Source organism: Eubalaena glacialis, chromosome 8 (genome assembly GCF_028564815.1).
Source record: "Eubalaena glacialis isolate mEubGla1 chromosome 8, mEubGla1.1.hap2.+ XY, whole genome shotgun sequence".
In the NCBI taxonomy this organism is placed as follows: Eukaryota; Metazoa; Chordata; class Mammalia; order Artiodactyla; family Balaenidae; genus Eubalaena; species Eubalaena glacialis.
Window position 1 is genome coordinate 21,747,060 of NC_083723.1, and position 23,006 is coordinate 21,770,065.

Genomic DNA, 23,006 nt, shown 5'->3' on the forward strand with positions numbered 1-23,006 from the left:
GAGGGCTGGCAAAATGCAGTTGTGTGTATGTTCTCTTAGGTAGTAACTTCTGCATTTTCAGTTTTCATCCAGAAGGAAAAGGAATTCCCCTATCCTTTTACTCCCAGTATAGAACACCACAACATTAAAAATTTTTAACCCTAATTGAAAACACCATTGTTTTCTTTTCCTTTGACACGAGAATCTTGATAGATCTTGATTTATTGGGATATATACTCGTAACAGACCAAATTTTCTATAATTTGTACCTGAAAGGGATGTACTGTAATAGCTATTGAATGTCTTCCTTATAGGGCTTGATAACCTCTGGAAGTGAAACATGTGGTAAGTTGGATTGTGTTCCTTTTTGCTATAGATTATATAGATTAATTTCCATAAAATAGCATGTCTCATGGTGTATGCTATTTATTTGGTTATTTCAGTATGTGAAAATATGTAGGACAACTCTTCTAGAACCTGAATTATATAGTATAATTCTTTTGAATTCGTTATTATACCAGATATTATTATTGATCAGGAGGATAACAGCATTTATTATCAGTAGTTACAGGCTGATGGGAAGGAAATTATTTTTAAAATATTTTCCTGTATTTTATTTCTGTTGTTTATAAAAACACTTGGAATCTAGATCTGACAATGATTTGAATAAATGCCCCAAATTAACCTAGATGATTGAATTGGGTGCCTAAAAATCAATTGTTTTGGAAATCTTCCTTTTAGGACTTCCACATTTGTGAAGGCTAGTAAGATTATGTTAGCTCAACCCAGTGTTATAATGCCAAGTTAGAAAATTTTTCTACTACATTACTTTTACGATCATAGTAAAATAGGTCAAGTTATTTGTTAATTCTTATAAATCAGTAACTACGTAAGCAGCTCATTAAACATCCTAGCTTATACAGTTCCCTCAATTTATCTATCACCTCTGCCCTTACCCTCCATTCTGCTTCAGCTGCTCTCTTCCTGGATCTTTGCCTAATGGGGCTCCATTCCATCTCATAAACTCTTTATTACTCTCTGTTTACTTTCCTGCAGCAACATATTATAAGGAAAAGAGCAGAAGCTTTAGCGTCAAGCCCACCTGGATTGGAGTCCCATTTTTGCCATTTTACTTACTATGTGGATTTGGGCAAGTTACCTAATCTTTCTAGGCTTCAGTTTTCTTCTCTGTGAAATGCAGATAATAGTAGTAACCTACCCTAGAGGATTGTTGCGAAGATTTAATTAAATTAAATCTCCATATATGGAGAGTATTAGACAGTGCCCGGCACATGGTAGGCACTGAAATGGTAGCAATGCTGTTATTATTATCTATGTTATATTACTACTGCTGCTATGGCTAGATCCCTGGGTCTTTTATTTTCTTATTATCTGTTAACTCCTTTCTGGTTTCTCTTCCTTCTCTATTCAATCTGGATACCATCATCCATCACTCTAGTCACACTCACAGTTATCCTTAACTTTCTTGCCCCTAATTCCCATACCATTTTACTTTATCCCTCAGGATTACTGAATACTGCTGGGGAACTTGGCTCAGTTTTACAGAGTGAGCATACAGTTCTAGGATTGATCCACAGTTGAGCCCTCAGCGTTGCTTGGTTATCTTACCTGCTCTAGTTTATACCCTTTTTATTTCCCCTGAATTTTCCAAATCTTTATTTTCTTCATGAATCCCACTAACTCTTACTCAGTAGTAGGCCCTTTACTTCATTGAGGCTTTTAGCCTAAATCATCATTTCCTCATAGAAATATGAGGAATACCTCTCCGCCACTAGTTTCGTCTACATGCCTCTCCTTTCTGTCCCCGTTTATTATAAACCTTATCACACTACTATAATAAGTAATGTACTTGTCTGGCTCTCCTACTAGACCAGGGGTTAGCAAACTGTATCCCACAAGCCTAATCCTGCCTGTGGCTTGTTTTCTTATTCTGCCCTTGAGCTGAATGAATTATTTTTACATTTTAAAGAGGTGTTTAAAAATAAAAACAAAGAAACAAAAATCAATGAAGAATGTGCGACAGAGACCGTATGTGGCTTGCAAAGCCTAAAATATTCTCTAGCCCTTTACAGAAAACGTTTGCCGACCCCTGTCTAGACTATAAGCACCTGAGGACAAGGATTGTCTGTTATTTGATTTGTATTCCAAGTTTCCAGAAAAGTTCCTTACAGGGGGTGTAGGGGATGTGACGAAGGTGGTGAAAGAATGCCTGAATCATGGTAGTTGATTTCTTTTGTTACTAATCTTATGCATTGGCAGTTAAATTTGTAAACTAACTAAAATTTAAGCAATGCTAAATCTTAAAAGAAAAGAATTACTACTTTTAAGCACAAATATTAAGTCCATTAATAAACTATGAACTTGTTTGCCATTGATTTCCATATAAAGGCATTTCAGTTGCAGTTAAAGTAGGAGCATAAGGAGAATCATCACACAGCAGAAGTACTCACTGCAGATTTCTAGGTGCCTGCAAGAACACCTAATATAATTTCCTGTGTTCATTACCCTTGCATTTATATTTATCTGGGCCTCTAAAATTATGCTCAAGAAAAAACTTGCTCTTTTAACTAACTGCCCACATTAAAACAATTAGAGGATTCTTCTACCTATGATGCTACACATGATATGACTAACAATGGCTTTGATTTGCATTTTAGACCATCCAGCACGAGGTATTCATACAGAGACTTGTACAGAATGTCCACCTACTTTCAGTAACAAGAAAGATCAAATATCAGAAAGTCCAACAGAAGCCACAGAGATTGGTAATTTGTTTATTAGATAATTTAAAAACTGTAATTGTGTAGTTAATGCTGGCAAGAATGAAAAAGTTATTTGCCATCATTCCAGAATTTCCTTAAGGCAAAGTTTATCTTTGTGCTATGATTTATTCAGGTTCTTAAATGGCACTTGCCAAGAATAAAACATGTACTGTCCAAGTTGCTTGGAATTAATTATGAAACAAATGAACTAATTTATTCTGTTTCATACTGAGGTTAAAAACTAAAATATAAAAAACTGCAGTGTGTAAACAAATCTTTCTTTTGAGTTGGAAAGACTAAAATATCTTAGCTGTTTTTCTTACATTTTGATAGAATTGATTTTATTTTTATAAAAGAAGCAATTATTTTCAACTACCCAGAACAAATTAAGAGTTGGTTTGTGTTTGTAGAGATTTGTTTAGTTTAAGTTCTAAATTTCCATATGGAAATTTATTTGTTCCAGAAAATAAGAATGTCTACAGACATGAGCTTAATAGTGTAAAAATATTTCTGAACACTAGAGAATTATTGTGGTATTTTGATTATAGGTTTTGGTAATCGCTGTGGAAAACCCAAAGGACCAAGAGATCCACCTTCAGAATGGACATGATTCAGGGAACTAAAAGACACTTTAAATTATACTGGAAAATTCAAGTGCCACTGAAAGCCAGATTTATAGTATTCCATCTTAAAAATGTGGGACTAACAGCAGTGTAGATTGTTACCTTAGTGTTTTTTGCTGGGACCATCTACCTGCCTTATATTACACTTAGGAAAAAGTATTACATACGGTTTATTTTGTAACTTCAAGTATTATTGCCTTAATGTCTCTTAACCCTGTTACACGCTGCTTGTAGACATGTTAATATAGTAATACTTTTATGATAAATTGAGTTTAAGGACTACTCTTTTGCTAATGTTTTATCATGTATGCATTATTTTGTATATGTACAGGGCAAGTAGGTATATAATTTGATAAAGTTACAGTCATAAAATATTATTAACAGAAGATGTAAGAAATTTCTGCATGGTCTAAATCTTTGTGTACCTTATTTGTAAATTATTTGCCCTGAAGTTTTAGAAAATAGTTTCTGAATTTTAAAATTGCTGGATTCATGCAGCCAGCATTACAGGTTATCAGAGATCAAAGATTGTAATAATAATACATTTTGTAAATTGTAAGCAAAAAAGTTATTTTTATATTATACACTGTCTAATTGTCCATCCTAATTGTCCTTGTTTTCATCTAGTTATGGAGATTCAGTAAGTGCCTTGGAACAATATTGAATTCTCTTAGCTCGTGTGTGTTACTTTAATATTTGAACTCAACTGGGATTAGAAGACTATCAAAATATATGTATGTTTCAGGATATTTGACCTGCCATTAAAAAGACAAAAACAATTTTACAGTGCCTACTTGTTTTGGTTTTTCATTCCTCTTTTGTGGGAAATTAGACTTAATATCCACCTTCCTCCCAGCTCAGTCTTATCTTTAAGTCATGAGTATGAATGGGGTTTAATTTCTTAATTATAGAATAGGGAGCACCTTCTGCAGAAATATGGCTTTGCAGTTCTAAATACTTATCCTGGAGTCAGCCCTAGGCATCCTTCTTAGCCTTCTCATTATTGCCTACTGGGATGCCAGGAAAACACCAAACAAAGGTGCAGTTGGGAAAAGGGAACTGGTTTCTTCCCATCCTGCACTGGAGCAGAGGTCCTTTCCGTAAGTACCAAGTTTGAATTTTGACATCATTGATCAAAGCTGATAGATATCTGTATTTTCCCTCTGCATATAAAAGAGGGAAGAAATTATGAGACTAAAGTGAGATAAAGTAATCGTATATGAATAGAAAGAGGATTGTTGTGGAAGAGAAAATAATACTATGATTTCATGTTGAAAAATTTATAAAGCTCATTGGTCTTAGAATTTCACATTTTTCTCATATATTTGTTCAAAAAATGTAAATACAGTGGACCCTTGACAGTCATAAGATACAAACACCTCTACAGCATATCATTTTCTTAATAAAATTTAAACTGAAATAAAGTATAACTGAAAAAAAATTTAGTCTCCACACACTTTATGATTTGTATAATATGGCACTAAAATCATTTGTAAAGATCTTTTTCTTGGTAAGGAGTTGCTTTGGAACTCCTTCATTGAAGTATACATGTATTCAGAAGGGTGCAAAAAGCATATTAACCATCACAAAGTATACACTCCTCTGAGTGTGACCACCCCTAGGTCAAGCAGTAGAACAGGACCAGCCACTGAGAAGCTTCCCCTTGGGCTTCTAAGATTTGTTCATTATTATATGTGTAGCAGTTGCTTGTTCATTTTTCATTGCTAGAGTTTTGCATTGTATGAATATACCACAGTTTGTTCATTCTGCTACTAATAGACATTTGGGTTGTTTTTGGCTTGGGAAAATTACAAATTTTGTTGCTACAAACATTTTAAAATGTGTTTTGGTACACTTATATATATAAATCTGTTGGGTATATATCCAGGAGTGCAATTTTTGGATTATAGGGTATGCACATATACATTCAGCTTTGTAGATATTGCCAAACAATTTTCCAAAGTGGTGGTTCTGATTGTTAACATATTTCCCTCCTGACTAATGAGGTTGAGCACATTCTCATGTGCTTATGACCATGTGGATATTCATTTTTGTGAAGGACCTGTTCAAGTCTCAAGCAGATACTGTTTGGCAGTATCTACTAAAGCTGAGTATGCACATATCCTATCATCCGGCAACTTTGCACCTGTTTTTCTATTTAGTTGTTTGTCTTTTTCTTATTGATTTGTTGGAATTATTTATATATTCCATGTGTGTTTGCCTGTGCTTTGCCTTTTCACTCTACTAATGGTGTTTTTTTGTTTGTTTGTTTTGATAAACAGAAGTTCCTGAATTTAATTAAATCCAATTTATCAATCTTTTATAATTACTCCTTTTTGGTGTCCTCTTTTAGAAATCTTTGCCCACCCCAAGATCACAAAGATATTCTTTAGTTTTCTAGAAGCTTTATTTTTTATTTATATTTTTATGTTATGTTTTTATCTAAAGCTACAGAATTAATTTTTTTGTATAGAGTGTGAGGTAGATTTCTTTTTCCTTTTATGAATCACCAGTTAATGTCCTTCCTCCATTAAATATATAGTCTTGTCATATGTTATATATTCATTGATCTGAGTTAATTACTAGATTTTTTTTTCTTTCTGTTCCATTGCCTATCTTTATAATGTTTTAAATTCTGCCTTTTTCCACCTTTAGCTTTCTCCCAGTGATTTTTATATTGCCTAGAACAATCAATAAAGTTACTCATTTTTATTTTTCTATATAAAGCGTATAATAAATAAGGTCATTTGTATCTGAGATAAACCACTGGCAAATTTATCCTGCTACTTTATCCAAATCCTCTCCCTTACAGCTAATGCTACAAAGACCTTTAATCTTTACTTTTCCATCCTAACACTATCAGTTACCTTTCTTTTGGAAGCAATTTTTCACAAATAGTATTTTTTACTCTAGTAGTTTTCACTTTATGGACATTTTCTCCTAATATTGGTAAACAGAGAGCAGTAAAGCCATAGTCATATGTCAGTGCTGAGCTAGGCTTAGTCATTAGCTAAGTGACTTCCTCTCAGGTAACAGGCTCATAGGACATGTGGTTAAGTTTTTGCCTGAGCAAATTTACATAACTATGTCCTAAACCCCTGTGGTCACTTCAAATAGCTGAAACTATGAAATTCTTTTTATTGTTTAAAACATTTTTTAATGCCATTGCCTGTGTCAACTTTTAACTTAAGTATAATTGACTTACAATATTATATTAGTTTCAGGTGTACAACATAGTGATCCAATAATTATACATTACAAAATTATCACCACGATAAGTCTAGTTACCATCTGTAATCATACAAAGTTACTACAATATTGAACTGTATTCCCTGTGCTGTACATGACATCCCTGTGACTCATTTATAACTGGAAGTTTGTACCTCTTAATCTCCACCGATTTCAGTCATCCCCCCCACCCCCTTTCCCTCTGGCAACCACCAGTTTGTTCTATCTATGAATCTGTTTCTGTTTTGTTAGGTTTGTTCGTTTGTTTTGTTTTTTAGATTCCACATATAAGTGAAGTCGTACAGGATTTGTTTTTCTCTGTCTGACTTAGCATAATACACTCTAGTTCCATGCATGTTGTTGCAAATGGCAAATTTTCTTCCTTTTTCATGGCCGAGTAATATATATTCATCGTATTTATACGCCACATCTTCTTTATCCATTTGTCTATTAATGGGCACATAGTTAAACTAAAAAGAGACGATTTTGTGCTAAATGAGAAGGGAAGCAATAAAAATAATGCAATTTGCAATCTGAAGCTTTTGAGAGAAATTCAAGTGAAGAATGACATCTTAAGTATACTTAGTCTTAAAATGTGTTCTGATTATAATATTTTTGTTGAAGTACATTTTTGGTGGCCTTGACTGCAATCTGTGAAGTCATTCTATTTTAATCCTAAATATAGAATTAAATTTAATTAAATCACTGTTGTGCTAGTTTTGGAAAAGTTTTTGCTGTTTTTGTTTTCTTACACAGATGTCTCCTAATTGCCTGCTTTTAGTGACGTTATTTTAGATATCAAAAGTTCACATTCACATTTAATAGCTTTCTAAATAATCAGATGTGAATTAATTTCAGTTTTTTAATACTCTATTCTCCAATTTTAGATCTTTGTTACACAGCTCTTAAAGGCCAGAAGCTCATATTTTCAATTCTGGCAGATGGAGAATTGCGAAAACTTTAACAAAAATTTTGGCACATAACCATTCAATATATTGTGCTAAAAGTAGCTCTAGTTTTGAATATAAACTGTATTTTCTTAACAGATTTGCTGCAGTCTGTTTCCCCCGCTATTTGTCTTTAAGGTGCACAAATCTTGCATGATATGCAGATGACCAATTAGATCGTGAACAATTTAATCAGTGAAAAGCAGCTACGCTTGGGTAGCTCAAGAAGATGTGTCTCAGTGTTTTAAACTACAACAAATCTGGGCTTTGTTGAGTTAGTGGGGGAAGGGAATTCCAAAGATTCCAACCATTTTTCATTTTTTAGAGATAAGATGGCCTATGTACTATAATCGTGATTTAATGTAATAGTATTTGTGACTTAACTCTTGCCAACATTTCAGCAAGAACATATTCTTTGGCTACTACAGATTTATACCCAAATAGCCAAACATTAAACAGAAAAGTAGTTCGAAATTTCTCCTTAAAACATTGTTTTCCTGACTGAAAAAAATTTTAGTAGGATTAAGTTTATAGTAAGTACACAAATGTACAATACATCTGTGATATTTTAAAGTATTGTGGTTTTTAAATTTTAGCTTTATCAACTTATATGTAAACCTGTTAGAATATTTCCAATACTTTCTAAAACTAAAATGTGAGAAAGCATTAAATAATTTACTGTATTAAATATAAAATCTAAGTATTTAGCATTTCTCATTGTATTTGAATTAATTATACAATAACATTTTCATGCAGCTTCTATGCAAAAAATTTTAAATACCAATCTGGGCACACTACATATATTGTATAATTTGAAATATGTAGAGATTAGCTGAGATTAACATTGGAAAGCCATTTTTATTTCTTTTTCTGACCACACTGCGCCTCGCGGCTTGCAGGATCTTAGTTCCCCGACCAGGGGCTGAACCCGGGCCTCCACAGTGAAAGCACTGAGTCCTAACCACCAGGGAATTCACTAGAAAAACATTTTTTAAATTAAAATTATATATGTACACATTTTATTGTTTCAGAAAGGTAAAATGAAGTTTATAGGAAATTGACTATTGCCATTCAGAATAACAAAGTATTCTTGGCATCTTTTCAATCTAAAGATTGAAAATGGATTGATCCATTTTAATATTATTTCATCTGTCAATATCGATTTCCATGTAACAGAAATAAAGTAAAATTTATATGTAGAAATTTTACATTTAGACTTTGCTTTTGTGTGAATTCAGTTGAATTTAGGGCCAAAGGCTTTTGAAAGTTGGATTCTTTGACATTGATAGCTTTTAGCAGTTTCAGTGGCTATAGAGGTGGGACATCATGGAACTCTTCCCCATTCTGTCAGAAGGGGGCAGCAAAGCAAGCCAAGAGGAAATTTATAGGTACCAAAAAAAAAAAAAAAAGTCAGGAAAGGCACTCAAGAAAATTTAGAAAGCTATAGCCCAAAAGCTTCTTGGGGTGGCTTCACTATTTTAGAGTGTTTGTGAAGTCCCTAATGCCAAGTGCCCCCCTTTGCAAGAGTCATATGCAAATCTTAAGGCATCAATACACCTCATGCAGACTCAGGCCTATCTAATAAAAATTATTAACCTTGCTGAATGCTTACCAAGTGCCAAGCCTTCTGCTTATCTCTGAATACATTATCTTTCTTAATCTTCACAAAAACTTTGCCAGATGGACATCCCTGTTTTATGGATGAATCTGCGGAATACAGACTTTAGATAATTTAAACTCACACAAAGTAGCAAAGCCAGAATTTAAACCTAGCTCCTGTTACAAAATCCTTGCACTTAATTACTGACACTACTATATGCCCTAGTTTTCAGAGAAGCTAGGAGTGTAGGCTTTAGCAGGCAAGAAACTTGTGTGCTAGTTAACTGACTAGTTACTTAAGTCAAATGTCCCTAATATGCTTTAAAATACATGGCTTGAGAACTGATGAAGGGAACTTCCCTGGCGGTCCAGTGGGTGGGACTCCGTGCTTCCACTGCAGGGGGCGTGGGTGCAATCCCTGGTCGGGGAGCGAAGATCCCATGTGGCACATGGCGTAGACAAAAAAAGAGGAAAAATAAATGCTAAAGAAAACTCATGAAGGCCATCTGCATGCTTTTCCTTGGTATCTCTGTTTACTTCCTATCCTGCAGTAAATTTCTAGGGCAAAAGTATGGGACAGAAGTCAGAATCGGAATTTTACCAACTTGGTCAATTTTAATTTTATAGTTAACTTGGTAAGCTATTTTGGCAGGTTGGAAATCATGGCCACAATATTTTCAGCTCCTCCCATCAAGGTGGAGTTTGTTTTCTAGTATCTGGGCTGGCCTTCTGCTTTGCTTTGACCAATCAAATGCAGCAGATGTGTTTCTAGGCTGACTCTTTGTGTAGACCTTAAGGGACAGGCTGCTTCAGTCTCTTGGGTCCCTGCTGGCATGTAAAGAACCTCCGGCTAAACCACTGAACAATGAGAGAATGATGAGAAACTATGTGAAGAGCTAATCCCAGCCAACACCACGTGGAGAAGTGTCCAGGTGGCCCTCCTAATCCCCAGAACTGTGCGAAATAATAAAGTGTTGTTTAAAGACATTGTTTTACTGTAAAGTTTATTATGAAGCAATATACAACCAAAACAACTACAAACATGGAGAACAGAAAATGCATAAGTCAAATCTCAAAATATTTAATGTAGATTCCACTTTTTTCCTATTTACTATCACTTTTCCACGGTTCATAGGTGTATATATAGTTGGTAATGAACTGAAAAATGTCAAAACGCTGTAGCTAGAAGCCAAGGAATTTCCAAAGTCTTAAATAATGCCTTACATAATTAGAAATGTATCCATTTAATGAAACTCTGTAAGCGGCTCCTAGGGCTGGAAAAGCAGCATCTACCTGAGCTCTAAAATAAAAGGGCACATTAGCAGTCCTTTTAGCAATTATGTTCTTTAAGGCTATAATGATATACATAAATTTGTAATGTGAAAAGTCTGAAGCCCAAGGTTGGGAGTTAGCAGAGATCTAAACAGATCTGAAATCCTTCCCTTTCCTTATATGACTGAGAACAATTCTTTGAGATTTTCTACTATGTAGAGCTATATCCATTATTTATGTAACAAACACTCATACATTGCTCACTATGCCCATATACTGCTGTAAGTGACTCACTTAATGAGTAGGTACTACCTTTAATATCCATTTATAGATGAGGAAATCAGGGTACAGAGAGAAGTAAGTCGTCCAAGGTTACAATGCAGGGACATTTTGCTCTCTCTCTGAAGGATGAAGGGGGAGGGGGAGGAGGGAGAAGTGGAGTTACGTGGTACTATGTATTCAAATAACAGCTCCTTTTAAGTAATTCTTCCCAGAGAAGTATCTGGGAGAGCAGGGAGGCTTTTGCATGTCATTTGAGGTCCATGATGTGGCTCCAATCATTAAGCTTCATCTGCCACCACTGGCCCCCACACCCTAAACTTCAGCTATAGAAAACTTAGCCCCCAAATATACCTTGGAGGGACTTCCCTGGGGGCGCAGTGGTTAAGAGTCCGCCTGCCAATGCAGGGGACATGGGTTCCATCCCTGGTCTGGGAAGATCCCACATGCTGCGGAGCAACTAAGCCCGTGCGCCACAACTACTGAGCCTGCGCTCTAGAGCCCACGAGCCACAACTACTGAGCCCACATGCCTAGAGCCCATGCTCCGCAACAAGAGAAGCCACTGCAATGAGAAGCCTGTGCACCGCAACAAAGAGTAGCCCCCGCTCTCTTCAACTAGAGAAAGCCCGCGCGCAGCCACGAAGACCCAACACAGCCAAAAATAAATAAATAAAATATAAATAAATTTATTAAAAAAACAAAAGCAGAAACAAATATACCTTGGAATTTTTCTCCTCTGTTCTTTGCTCATCTGGTCCCACCCAACATCCACCCCCTGCATAGAACCCTCTTCAAATGTAAAAGGGGAGTTACATACTTTTCAAAGTCTACCAGTAGTGCTTTCCCCATAAAGCCTTCCTAATTCTCAATATATTACTCTCTTGACTTATAGAATCAATTGCTCCTTCCATCATGTCTCCTTAGCTCTAGAATTCTTTTTTTAAAAAATTATTTATTTATTATTTTCTTTTTGGTGAATCATTTTTAGGAAGACAAGGTAGCATTTTGATTTCATAAGCCACTTGGAGTCTGGAAAAAAAAACTTATATATGCTTGAGTATTTTCTTTTAAAATTAATTTAATTAAAAACAAATGTAATGACACAATGTCGGCGCCTAGTCCACAGCGAGGGTGACAAGAAGTTAGTTTCCTTAGGACGAAGGAGACGCCCTTGCACCTGCAGGACAACTTGCCCCATACATAGGGAGGAATAAGCTTCCTGTTACAGCTGCAACTGCTAAGCAGCTGGCCCTGCTGTGGTGTCTCCCAGACGTTTTTCTAGATACCATGTGGCTGGCAGGGTCTTGGTGCTCTGGCTGGGTGTCAGGCCTGAGTCTCTGAGGTGGGAGAGCCGAGTTCAGGACATTCGTCCACAAGAGACCTCCCGGCTCCACATAAAATCAAACGGTGAAAGCTCTCCCAGAGATCTCCATCTCAACGCTAAGACCCAGCTCCACTCAACGACCAGCAAGCTACAGTGCTGGACACCCTATGCCAAACAACTAGCAAGACAGGAACACAACCCCATCCATTAGCAGAGAGGCTGCCTAAAATCATAATAAGGTCACAGACACCCCAAAACACACCACCGGACGCAGTCCTGCCCACCAGAAAGACAAGATACAGCCTCATTCACCAGAACACAGGCACCAGTCCCCTCCACCAGGAAGCCTACACAACCCACTGAACCAACCTTAGCCACTGGGGGCAGACACCAAAAACAACAGGAACTACGAACCTGCAGCCTGAGAAAAGGAGACCCCAAACACAGTAAGATAAGCAAAATGAGAAGACAGAAAAACACACAGCAGATGAAGGAGCAAGGTAAAAACACACCAGACCTAACAAATGAAGAGGAAATAGGCAGTCTACCTGAAAAAGAATTCAGAATAATGATAGTAAAGATGATCCAAAATCTTGGAAATAGAATAGACAAAATGCAAGAAACATTTAACAAGGACCTAGAAGAACTAAAGAGGAAACAAGCAACGATGAACAACACAATAAATGAAATTAAAAATACTCTAGAAGGGATCAATAGCAGAATAACTGAGGCAAAAGAACAGATAAGTGACCTGGAAGATAAAATAGTGGAAATTACTGCAGAGCAGAATAAAGAAAAAAGAATGAAAAGAACTGAGGACAGTCTCAGAGACCTCTGGGACAACATTAAATGCACCAACATTCGAATTATAGGGGTCCCAGAAGAAGAAGAGAAAAAGAAAGGGACTGAGAAAATATTTGAAAAGATTATAGTTGGAAACTTCCCTAATATGGGAAAGGAAATAGTTAATCAAGGCCAGGAAGTGCAGAGAGTCCCATACAGGATAAATCCAAGGAGAAACACGCCAAGACACGTATTATTCAAACTATCAAAAATTAAATACAAAGAAAAAATATTAAAAGCAGCAAGGGAAAAACAACAAATAACATACAAGGGAATCCCCATAAGGTTAACAGCTGATCTTTCAGCAGAAACTCTGCAAGCCAGAAGGGAGTGGCAGGACATATTGAAAGGGATGAAAGGGAAAAACCTACAACCAAGATTACTCCACCCAGCAAGGATCTCACTCAGATTTGACAGAGAAATTAAAAGCTTTACAGACAAGCAAAAGCTAAGAGAATTCAGCACAACCAAACCAGCGTTACAACAATGCTAAAGGAACTTCTCTAGGCAGGAAACACAAGAGAAGGAAAAGACCTACAATAACAAACCCAAAACAATTAAGAAAATGGTAATAGGAACATACATATCGATAACTACCTTAAATGCAAATGGATTAAATGCTCCAACCAAAAGACATAGACTGGCTGAATGGATACAAAAACAAGACCCGTATATATGCTGTCTACAAGAGACCCACTTCAGACCTAGGGACACATACAGACTGAAAGTGAGGGGATGGAAACAGATATTCCATGCAAATGGCAATCAAAAGAAAGCTGAAGTAGCAATTCTCATATCAGACAAAATAGACTTTAAAATAAAGACTATTACAAGAGACAAAGAAGGACACTACATAATGATCAAGTAATCAACCCAAGAGGAAGATATAACAATTGTAAATATTTATGCACCCAACATAGGAGCACCTCAATACATAAGGCAAATACTAACAGCCATAAAAGGGGAAATCGACAGCAACACAATCATAGTAGGGGACTTTAACACCCCACTTTCACCAATGAACAGATCATCCAAAATGAAAATAAATAAGGAAACACAAGCTTTGAATGATACATTAAACAAGATGGACTTAATTGATATTTATAGGACATTCCATCCAAAAACAACAGAATACACTTTCTCCTCAAGTGCTCATGGAACATTCTCCAGGATAGATCATATCTTGGGTCACAAATCAAGCCCTGGTAAATTTAAGAAAACTGAAATCATATCAAATATCTTTTCCAACCAGAAAGCTATGAGACTAGATATCAATTACAGGAAAAATATCTATAAAAAATATAAACACATGGAGGCTAAACAGTACACTACTAAATAACCAAGAGATCACTGAAGAATCAAAGAGGAAATCAAAAATACCTAGCAACAAATGACAATGAAAACACGATGACCCAAAACCTATGGGATGCAGCAAAAGCAGTTCTAAGAGGGAAGTTATAGCAATACAATCCTACCTCAAGAAACAAGAAACATCTCAAATAAACAACCTAACCTTACACCTAAAGCAATGAGAGAAAGAAGAACCAAAAATCCCCAAAGTTAGCAGAAGGAAAGAAATCATAAAGATCAGATCAGAAATAAACGAAAAAAGAAATGAAGGAAACAATAGCAAAGATCAATAAAACTAAAAGCTGGTTCTTTGTGAATATAAACAAAATTGATAAACCATTAGCCAGACTCATCAAGAAAAAAGGGAGAAGACTCAAATCAATAGAATTAGAAATGAAAAAGGAGAAGTAACAACTGACACTGCAGAAATACAAAGGATCACGAGAGATTACTACAAGCAACTATAGGCTAATAAAATGGACAACCTGGAAGAAATGGACAAATTCTTAGAAAAGCACAACCTTCCGAGACTGAACCAGGAAGAAATAGAAAATATACACAGACCAATCAAAAGCACTGAAATTGAGACTGTGATTAAAAATCTTCCAACAAATAAAAGCCCAGGACCAGATGGCTTCACAGTTGAATTCTATCAAACATTTAGAGTAGAGCTAACATCTATCCTTCTCAAACTCTTCCAAAATATAGCAGAGGGAGGAACACTCCCAAACTCATTCTATGAGGCCACCATCACCCTGATGCCAAAACCAGACAAAGGTGTCACAAAGAAAGAAAACTACAGGCCAATATCACTGATGAACACAGATGCAAAAATCCTCAACCAAATACTAGCAAACATAATCCAACAGCACATTAAAAGGATCGTACACCATGATCAAGTGGGGTTTATCCCAGGAATGCAAGGATTCTTCAATATACGCAAATCAATCAATGTGATAAACCATATTAACAAATTGAAGGAGAAAAACCATATGATCATCTCAATAGACGCTGAAAAAGCTTTTGACAAAACTCAACACCCATTTATGATAAAAACCTTCCAGAAAGTAGGCATAGAGGGAACTTACCTCAACATAATAAAGGCCATATATGACAAACCCACAGCCAACATCATTCTCAATGGTGAAAAACTGAAACTATTTCCACCAAGATCAGGAACAAGACAATGTTGTCCACTCTCACCACTACTATTCAACATTGTTTTGGAAGTTTTAGCCACAGCAATCAGAGAAGAAAAAGAAATAAAAGGAATCCAAATTGGAAAAGAAGAAGTAAAGCTGTCACTGTTTGCAGATGACATGATACTATACATAGAGAATCCTAACGATGCTACCAGAAAACTACTAGAGCTAATCAATGAATTTGGTAAAGTAGCAGGATACAAAATTAATGCACAGAAATCTCTTGCATTCCTATACAGTAATGATGAAAAATCTGAAAGAGAAATTAAGGAAACACCCCAATTTACCATTGCAACAAAAAGAATAAAATACCTAGGAATAAACCTACCTAAGGAGACAAAAGACCTGTATGCAGAAAACTATAAGACAATGATGAAAGAAATTAAAGATGATACAAACAGATGGAGAGATATACCATGTTCTTGGATGGAAGAATCAACATTGTGAAAATGACTATACTACCCAAAGCAATCTACAGATTCAGTGCAATCCCTATCAAACTACCAATGGCATTTTTCACAGAACTAGAACAAAAAATTTCACAATTTGTTTGGAAACACAAAAGACCCCGAATAGCCAAGGCAATCTTGAGAAAAAAAAACGGAGCTGGAGGAATCAGGCTCCCAGATTTCAGACTATACTACAAAAGCTACAGTAATGAAGACAGTATGGTACTGGCACAAAAAGAGAAATATAGATGAATGGAACAGGATAGAAAGCCCAGAGATAAACCCATGCACATATGGTCACCTTATTTTTGATAAAGGAGGCAAGAATATACATGGAGAAAAGACAGCCTCTTCAATAAGTGGTGCTGGGAAAACTGGACAGCTACATGTAAAAGAATGAAATTAGAACACTTCCTAACACCATATACAAAAATAAACTCAAAATGGATTAAAGACCTAAACGTAAGGCCAGACACTATAAAACTCTTAGAGGAAAACACAGGCAGAACACTCTATGACATACATCATAGCAAGATCCTTTTTGACCCACCTCCTGGAGAAATGGAAATAAAAACAAAAATAAACAAATGGGACCTAATGAAACTTAAAAGCTTTTGCACAGCAAAGGAAACCATAAACAAGACGAAAAGACAACCCTTGGAATGGGAGAAAATATTTGCAAATGAAGCAACTGACAAAGGATTAATCTCCAAAATTTACAAGCAGCTCATGCAGCTCAATAGCAATAAAACAAACAACCGTATCCAAAAATGGGCAGAAGACCTAAATAGACATTTCTCCAAAGAAGATATACAGATTGCCAACAAACACATGACAGAATGCTCGACATCACTAATCATTAGAGAAATGCAAATCAAAACTACAATGAGGTATCATCTCACACCGGTCAGAATGGCCATCATCAAAAAATCTACAAACAATACATGCTGGAGAGGATGTGGAGAAAAGGGAACCCTCTTGCACTGTTGGTGGGAATGTAAATTGATACAGCCACTATGGAGAACAGTATGGAGGCTCCTTAAAAAACTAAAAATAGAACTACCATATGACCCAGCAATCCCACTAGTGGGCATATACCCTGAGAAAACCATAATTCAGAAAGAGTCATGTACCACAATGTTCACTGCAGCTGTATTTACAATAGCCAGGACATGGAAGCAACCTAAGTGTCCATCGACAGATGAATGGATAAGGAAGATGTGGCACATATATACAATGGAATATTACTCAGCTACGAAAAGAAATGAAATTGAGTTATTCGTAGTGAGGTGGATGGACCTAGAGACTGTCATACAGAGTGAAGTAAGTCAGAAAGAGAAAAACAAATACTGTATGCTAACACATATATATGGAATCTAAAGGGAAAGAAAGTGGTTCTGAAGAACCTAGGGGCAGGACAGGAATAAAGACGCAGACGTAGAGAATGGACTTGAGGACACGGGGAGGGGGAAGGGTAAGCTGGGACGAAGTGAGAGAGTGGCATGGACATATATACACTACCAAATGTAAAATAGATAGCTAGTGGGAAGCAGCCGCATAGCACAGGGAGATCAGCTCTGTGCTTTGTGACCACCTAGAGGGGTGGGATAGGGAGGGTGGGAGGGAGACGCAAGAGGGAGGAGATATGGGGATATATGTATATGTATAGCTGATTCACTTTGTTATAAAGCAGAAAAAAAGACACCATTGTAAAGCAATTATACTCTAATAAAGGTGTTAAAAAAAATGTAATGATATCCATTTCTAAGAACATGAAAACATGATTTAAAAATCACTGTATTCTACAATGGAATATTACTCAGCCAGAAGAAAGAATGAAATAATGTCATTTGCAGCAACATGGATGAACCTAGAGATAATCATTCTAAGTGAAGCAAGTCAGACAGAGAAAGACAAATATACCACATCACTTATATGTGGAATCTAAAATAAGGATGCAAATGAACTTATTTACAAAACAAAAATAGACTCACAGACATAGAAAACAAACTTCTTGTTACCAAAGGGCAAAGTGGAGGGAGGGATAATTAGGAATTTGGGATTAACCAATACACACTACTATATATAAAATAGATAAACAACAAGGACCTACTGTATAGCACTATAGCACAAGGAACTATATACAATATCTTGTAATAGCCTATAATGGAAAATAAGCTGAAAAAGAATATACATATATATATACACACACATGACTGAATCACTTTGCTATATACTTGAAACATTGCAAATCAATGACAGTTTAAAAAAAAATCACTGTATTCTAAATAAAATATCTTTTGGCCTAAGGCAGTGTTTCTGAAACTTTTTTTTTATTATTGCCCTCCCCGTACAGGAGAAAATTTAAATTAAATTTAAATTCTCCCTAGTGAGAGAAATAAGGAATAAGATTTTGTTGGGTAGAGTTGAGTTTTGAAGGGGCACAAGCCACTGCCATATCTAAGGGTCTTTTTGCCTCCAAGAACAAAGTTGCAGAATGCATGGTATAAGCCCATTAACAGAAAACTGTAAATTCAAGATTCTGCCCAACTAGTTTTAGATGCACTGATGGGCCAGGTGTCATCCCCTTGGCTATGTCTGAAAATATCAAGACTCTCAATGTGCTTCTCACCTTTAGCTCACCCTGCTGGGAGTGTGTTTTGGGTTTTTCCTCATCTTTAAAATGAGAGTAGTTTCACGCTCTCTCATAGTTTTAGGGACAAGGGAAAAATTTGAAAATATTTTGAACATTCAATCTAATGTTTACTTTATGGAATCTAACAAATCTGTTTTCTTGAAAGGAGATATCTGATAATTTGCCTTACCCATTAATTAGCTGAGATGCCTAATGGTGTTCCTTCCCTGAAAGACTCTCTGCCTCCTTGTTCCTTCCTAAACATACTAAGTGTACTTTAAAATAGATATTTGTTTTTATCCACTTCCAGAAAGGCTGTAATAGGTGTTTCCCTTAATGAACACCATAATTTCCTTTTACCAAAGGATTGTTACAAGGATTAAATTATTTAACATACATAAAATGCCTAGCACAATAAACTTTCTCTTTAGTATAAAACACACGGACTTCCCTGGTGGCACAGTGGTTAAGAATCCGCCTGCCAATGCAGAGACATGGGTTCGAGCCCTGGTTCGGTAAGATCCCACATGCCGCGGAGCAACTAAGTCCGTGCGCCACAACTGCTGAGCCCGCGCGCCTAGAGCCCGTGCTCCGCAACAAAGAGAAGCCACCACAATGAGAAGCCCGCGCACCGCAACGAAGAGTAGCCCCTGCTCGCTGCAACTAGAGAAAGCCCCCATGCAGCAACGAAGACCCAATACAGCAAATAAATAAATAAATAAATAAATAAATAAATAAATAAATAAATAAAACACGAAGCCATAAATTATGAAAGAAACAATATATAACCAACTGAAAAGCAAAAAGCTTACTGTCGAAGTGACTGAAACTATTGTTGACATAACCACAATACCATTATCGCATCTAAAAAAATTAACAATTCTTTAATATGATCAATTTTCCACGTATTATACATGTTCAAATTTCCCTGAGAGTCTCATAAAATGTTTTTGACAATTGTTTTGTTTGAATCAAGATCCATACAAGATTCACACATTGCATTTACTTGATACACCTCTTAAATTTCTTAATTTTAGGTTCCCCTCCCTTTTTTTCCCCTTGCCACTTATTTGTTGAACTGTGTCATTTGTCCTATAAAGTTTCCCACACTGGACTTTGCTAACTGCATCCCTGTGGTGGTGTTAACATGTGCCTCTATCCCTCTATTTCTTGTAAACTTGATAGTTGGATCTGGTGGCTTTCTCAGATTCAGGTTTGATGTTTTGGGCAAGAAGGCTTCATAGGTGCTGCCATTTACTCATTACACCCAGCAGAAGGGCTACAGTGTTTATTAATGTAGACACTCAATGGTAATGTTGATCAGTGAGTGCTGTCAGGCTGATTTGTTCATCAAAATGTCTCCAACAGTCTTTCATTTAACGCCACCCTCTTCTTAACATGCCTTCTTGGGCTTTAGTATCTAGAAGGCTAAAAATGCATTTCTCAAATTCCCTTGCAGCTAGAGCTATTGATGTGATATAAATTCCACCACTAGAGGCACTTGTGTATAGTGAACTAAGTGGGGGAGGGGCAGGTTATGAGGCATCTTCGTGACAGGGTGTATTGTAGTGAAGGACATGTGGCTGTGGAACCAGTGGCTTCCCCATTTAACAGGTGGCCTTTGAGAATGGCCTGAACAACAGTCCCTTGACAGCTCGGTTCTATAGCCTGGATTTGTGAGTCACTCCTGAAGCTTAGCCCGCAGGCTGTTTTTTCAACCCTGCCAACCATTTGTAATAGACCATGTAATAAATCCCTTTTGGCTTAAATTACTGAAGAGTGGATTTTGTTCTCTGCTTTGAACCCTGACCAATACAGCTCCTCTAAGAAAAAGTATTTTCAGCAGTTGTCAAACAGTTGCCTCTCTGATTTTATTTTAAAAAGTGAATTTATTAATAGTTAAACTTGTTAATAATTGCCTGAGTATGTAAAATAGATATTCTAGGAAGATATACCTTTTTAAAACAAAAAAATCATATAGCAATTTCACATTCCCATTGTGTAAACTTTCTAAAAAGAAACACGGAAGTGCTTTTCCCCCCCAATTTTATTGAGAAATAATTGACATACATTGCTGTACCAGTTTAAGGCATACAGCATGATGGCTTGATTTACATATATTGTGAAACGATCACCACAATAGGTTCAAGTGACATCTATCATCTCATAGATTCAATAAAAAGAAAAAAATTTTCTCCTTGAGATGAGAGCTCTTAGGAGAGCTCTTAGATGAGACTCTCCTAACAACTTTCCTGTATGTCATACAGCAGTGTCAGCTATAGTCATCATGTTGTACAGCACATCCCTAGTACTTAGTTATCTTATAACTGAAAGTTTGTACCTTTTGACCACCTTCCTCCAATTCCCCCTTCCCCCAGTGTTTTTAAAAAACATTTAAAAATTAATCCATGTTAAGAAAATTAACCCATGTCCATTAATGAAGACAATTTTATTGAAAGGTAATTTATATATTGTCTTCACAAAATTTTAATTCCATAATGTGAACTAAAAAGTATAAATCTTCAGAGTCTAGTAAAGAGATTTTTATTCAATATTTTACTACATAAATGTTCAAACACAGAGAAGTTGAAAAAATTATACCATGACCTATCCAGTAACCTAATTATACGTATACCTGTCACCTGGACTCTACAGTTAACACTGTTATATTTGCTTTATTACATACCTAACCATCTATGCATCCCTCTATCACACATTAATCCATCTTATTTTTTGATACATTTCAAAGTAAGCTGCAACATGAGTACACTTCAGGCCTAAATACTTCGGCATAACAAAAGGATTTTTTTCCCCAGATATAGTATTTGGCCACTGAAGGGCTTCCAAATGACATAAAATGCATTAGAAAGTAAACTAGTCTATAGTGTCCTGAATTGTCAAGTCCTGGCGAAGATCTAGGGAAGGAGTTGCACGGAGTGTAAATGGCATCAATCAGAGTGAGAGACTCAATCTGAAATCTAGCAAGATTGCAACACTCTCTGCCTTTACCCTCAGAACTCTCCTCCTCTTTCTACAGTTACTTTAATTATAAAAGAGAAAATACATAACTGGCCCCTCTCCCCCTCAAATGATTTGTGCTATTGAAGGTAGCAATTCTTTAGATCAGAATCTCAGAAAACTTGATGGAAATCAAGATGTTATATTTGCAGAAATGAGCTGGCTTCATGAACTCAATGTTAATTTGGTATTGTTACTCTCCATGAGGGCAGGGGCTTAGCGTGTTTTATCATTTATCCCCAGCACGTAGAACACTGCCTGGCACATACTAGTGTTCAATACATATTCACTGAAGGAAGGAGTGAATTCAAGTGCTTGATTCCAAACATAATCTTCACATATTTCATGCCATTACTAATGAAAGAAGTTTTTCTAAAATAAAAATAAGTCTTAACATAAAAATAAGAGCATGGGTTGGTTACCTAGAGCTGGAGCTGCAATTACACAGAAGGGACCATGTTTTCCACATGTGCAGCAGGAACCTCAGCACCAGCCTACCGTGCACCCGCCGCTGAGGCTCAGCTGACTTGTGGGGCAGGTTGTGCCAAAGCCCATGGCTGGGCAGAAGCAGCACTGCCTTCTTTTCGTTTTTTTTACTTTTTAGTCTTTACTGAATTTATTACAATATTGCTTCTGTTTTCTGTTTTGGTTTTTTGGCCCTGAGGCATGTGGGATCTTAGCTCCCCGACCAGGGATCGAACCTGCAGCCCCTGCACTGGAAGGCGATGTCTTAACCATGGGACGGCCGGGGAAGTCCCAGCCCTGCCTTCTGATGGGGACCACAGGAAAACTTCCCAGAACTGTTCGGGCACTTTGCAAACACACCCTGGGACTGCCCAGAAACAAATGCGAAGTTTGTCTGTAAATCAGTGGGGGCAAGAGTCAGTGGAATTTGAATTATTACTGTTGATGTTACTCTCCTCTTGTACCTTCAGACTGGTGATACCTGAGGAAATTTAAATGTGCTACAATGTTAAAATTACCTTTTTAAGGTGATAATTTTCTTTGAGATTTCCTTGGCCTGGAAGAGCATTTCCATATTCAGCACAAGTTCATCAAGCTAGCACACATCTCAACAGCTACTGTGAGATTTTTTTAAAATATATTTTTGTCTCTTCAAGAGACTGAGAGACAAATTATTTTTTATTGTGTCTGTATAGAGAGCAACATAAACAATAATTTCAAATCTATCCGTTTTCCTGTTAGAGATCACAGTGGTGGCCTACCTAAATGGGAATCAAGGGACCGGCAAATTAGAAAGATTTAAAAACCAGAAAAACACCTTGTATTTTATACTCAACATAGGTATAGAGAGAAATTTTATGCCATAAGCTATAAAAGGTTAAATGTCCAAAGCAATCTCCTGCTACAGCTAGTGCTACCCTCTCACTAAATAAACATATGCTCTGCAGGTCCCCACAAGACTTTCAAACAGCCCAGTGATGACTGTCATTAAAACATACCTAAGAGAAA

At 36.5% G+C, this 23,006-nt stretch overlaps 1 protein-coding gene and 1 long non-coding RNA gene across 6 annotated transcripts in view; one reads left to right on the forward strand and one right to left on the reverse strand.

Annotated features, from left to right (window-relative positions):
* Nucleotides 1–4,164, forward strand: part of PTPN12 (protein tyrosine phosphatase non-receptor type 12) — an 89,053-nt gene extending 84,889 nt beyond the window's left edge. For both annotated transcript variants that reach the window (XM_061198464.1, XM_061198465.1), the window contains exons 16-18: nt 294–324; nt 2,658–2,765; nt 3,311–4,164. In XM_061198464.1, the coding sequence (XP_061054447.1) occupies nt 294–324; nt 2,658–2,765; nt 3,311–3,372 (201 nt within the window). In that variant the 3' untranslated portion in view covers nt 3,373–4,164. The remainder of the gene's footprint in view (nt 1–293; nt 325–2,657; nt 2,766–3,310) is intronic.
* The window catches only part of LOC133096768 (uncharacterized), an 88,143-nt gene that overhangs the window by 34,243 nt on the left and 30,894 nt on the right, over nt 1–23,006 (reverse strand). The window lies entirely within an intron of this gene.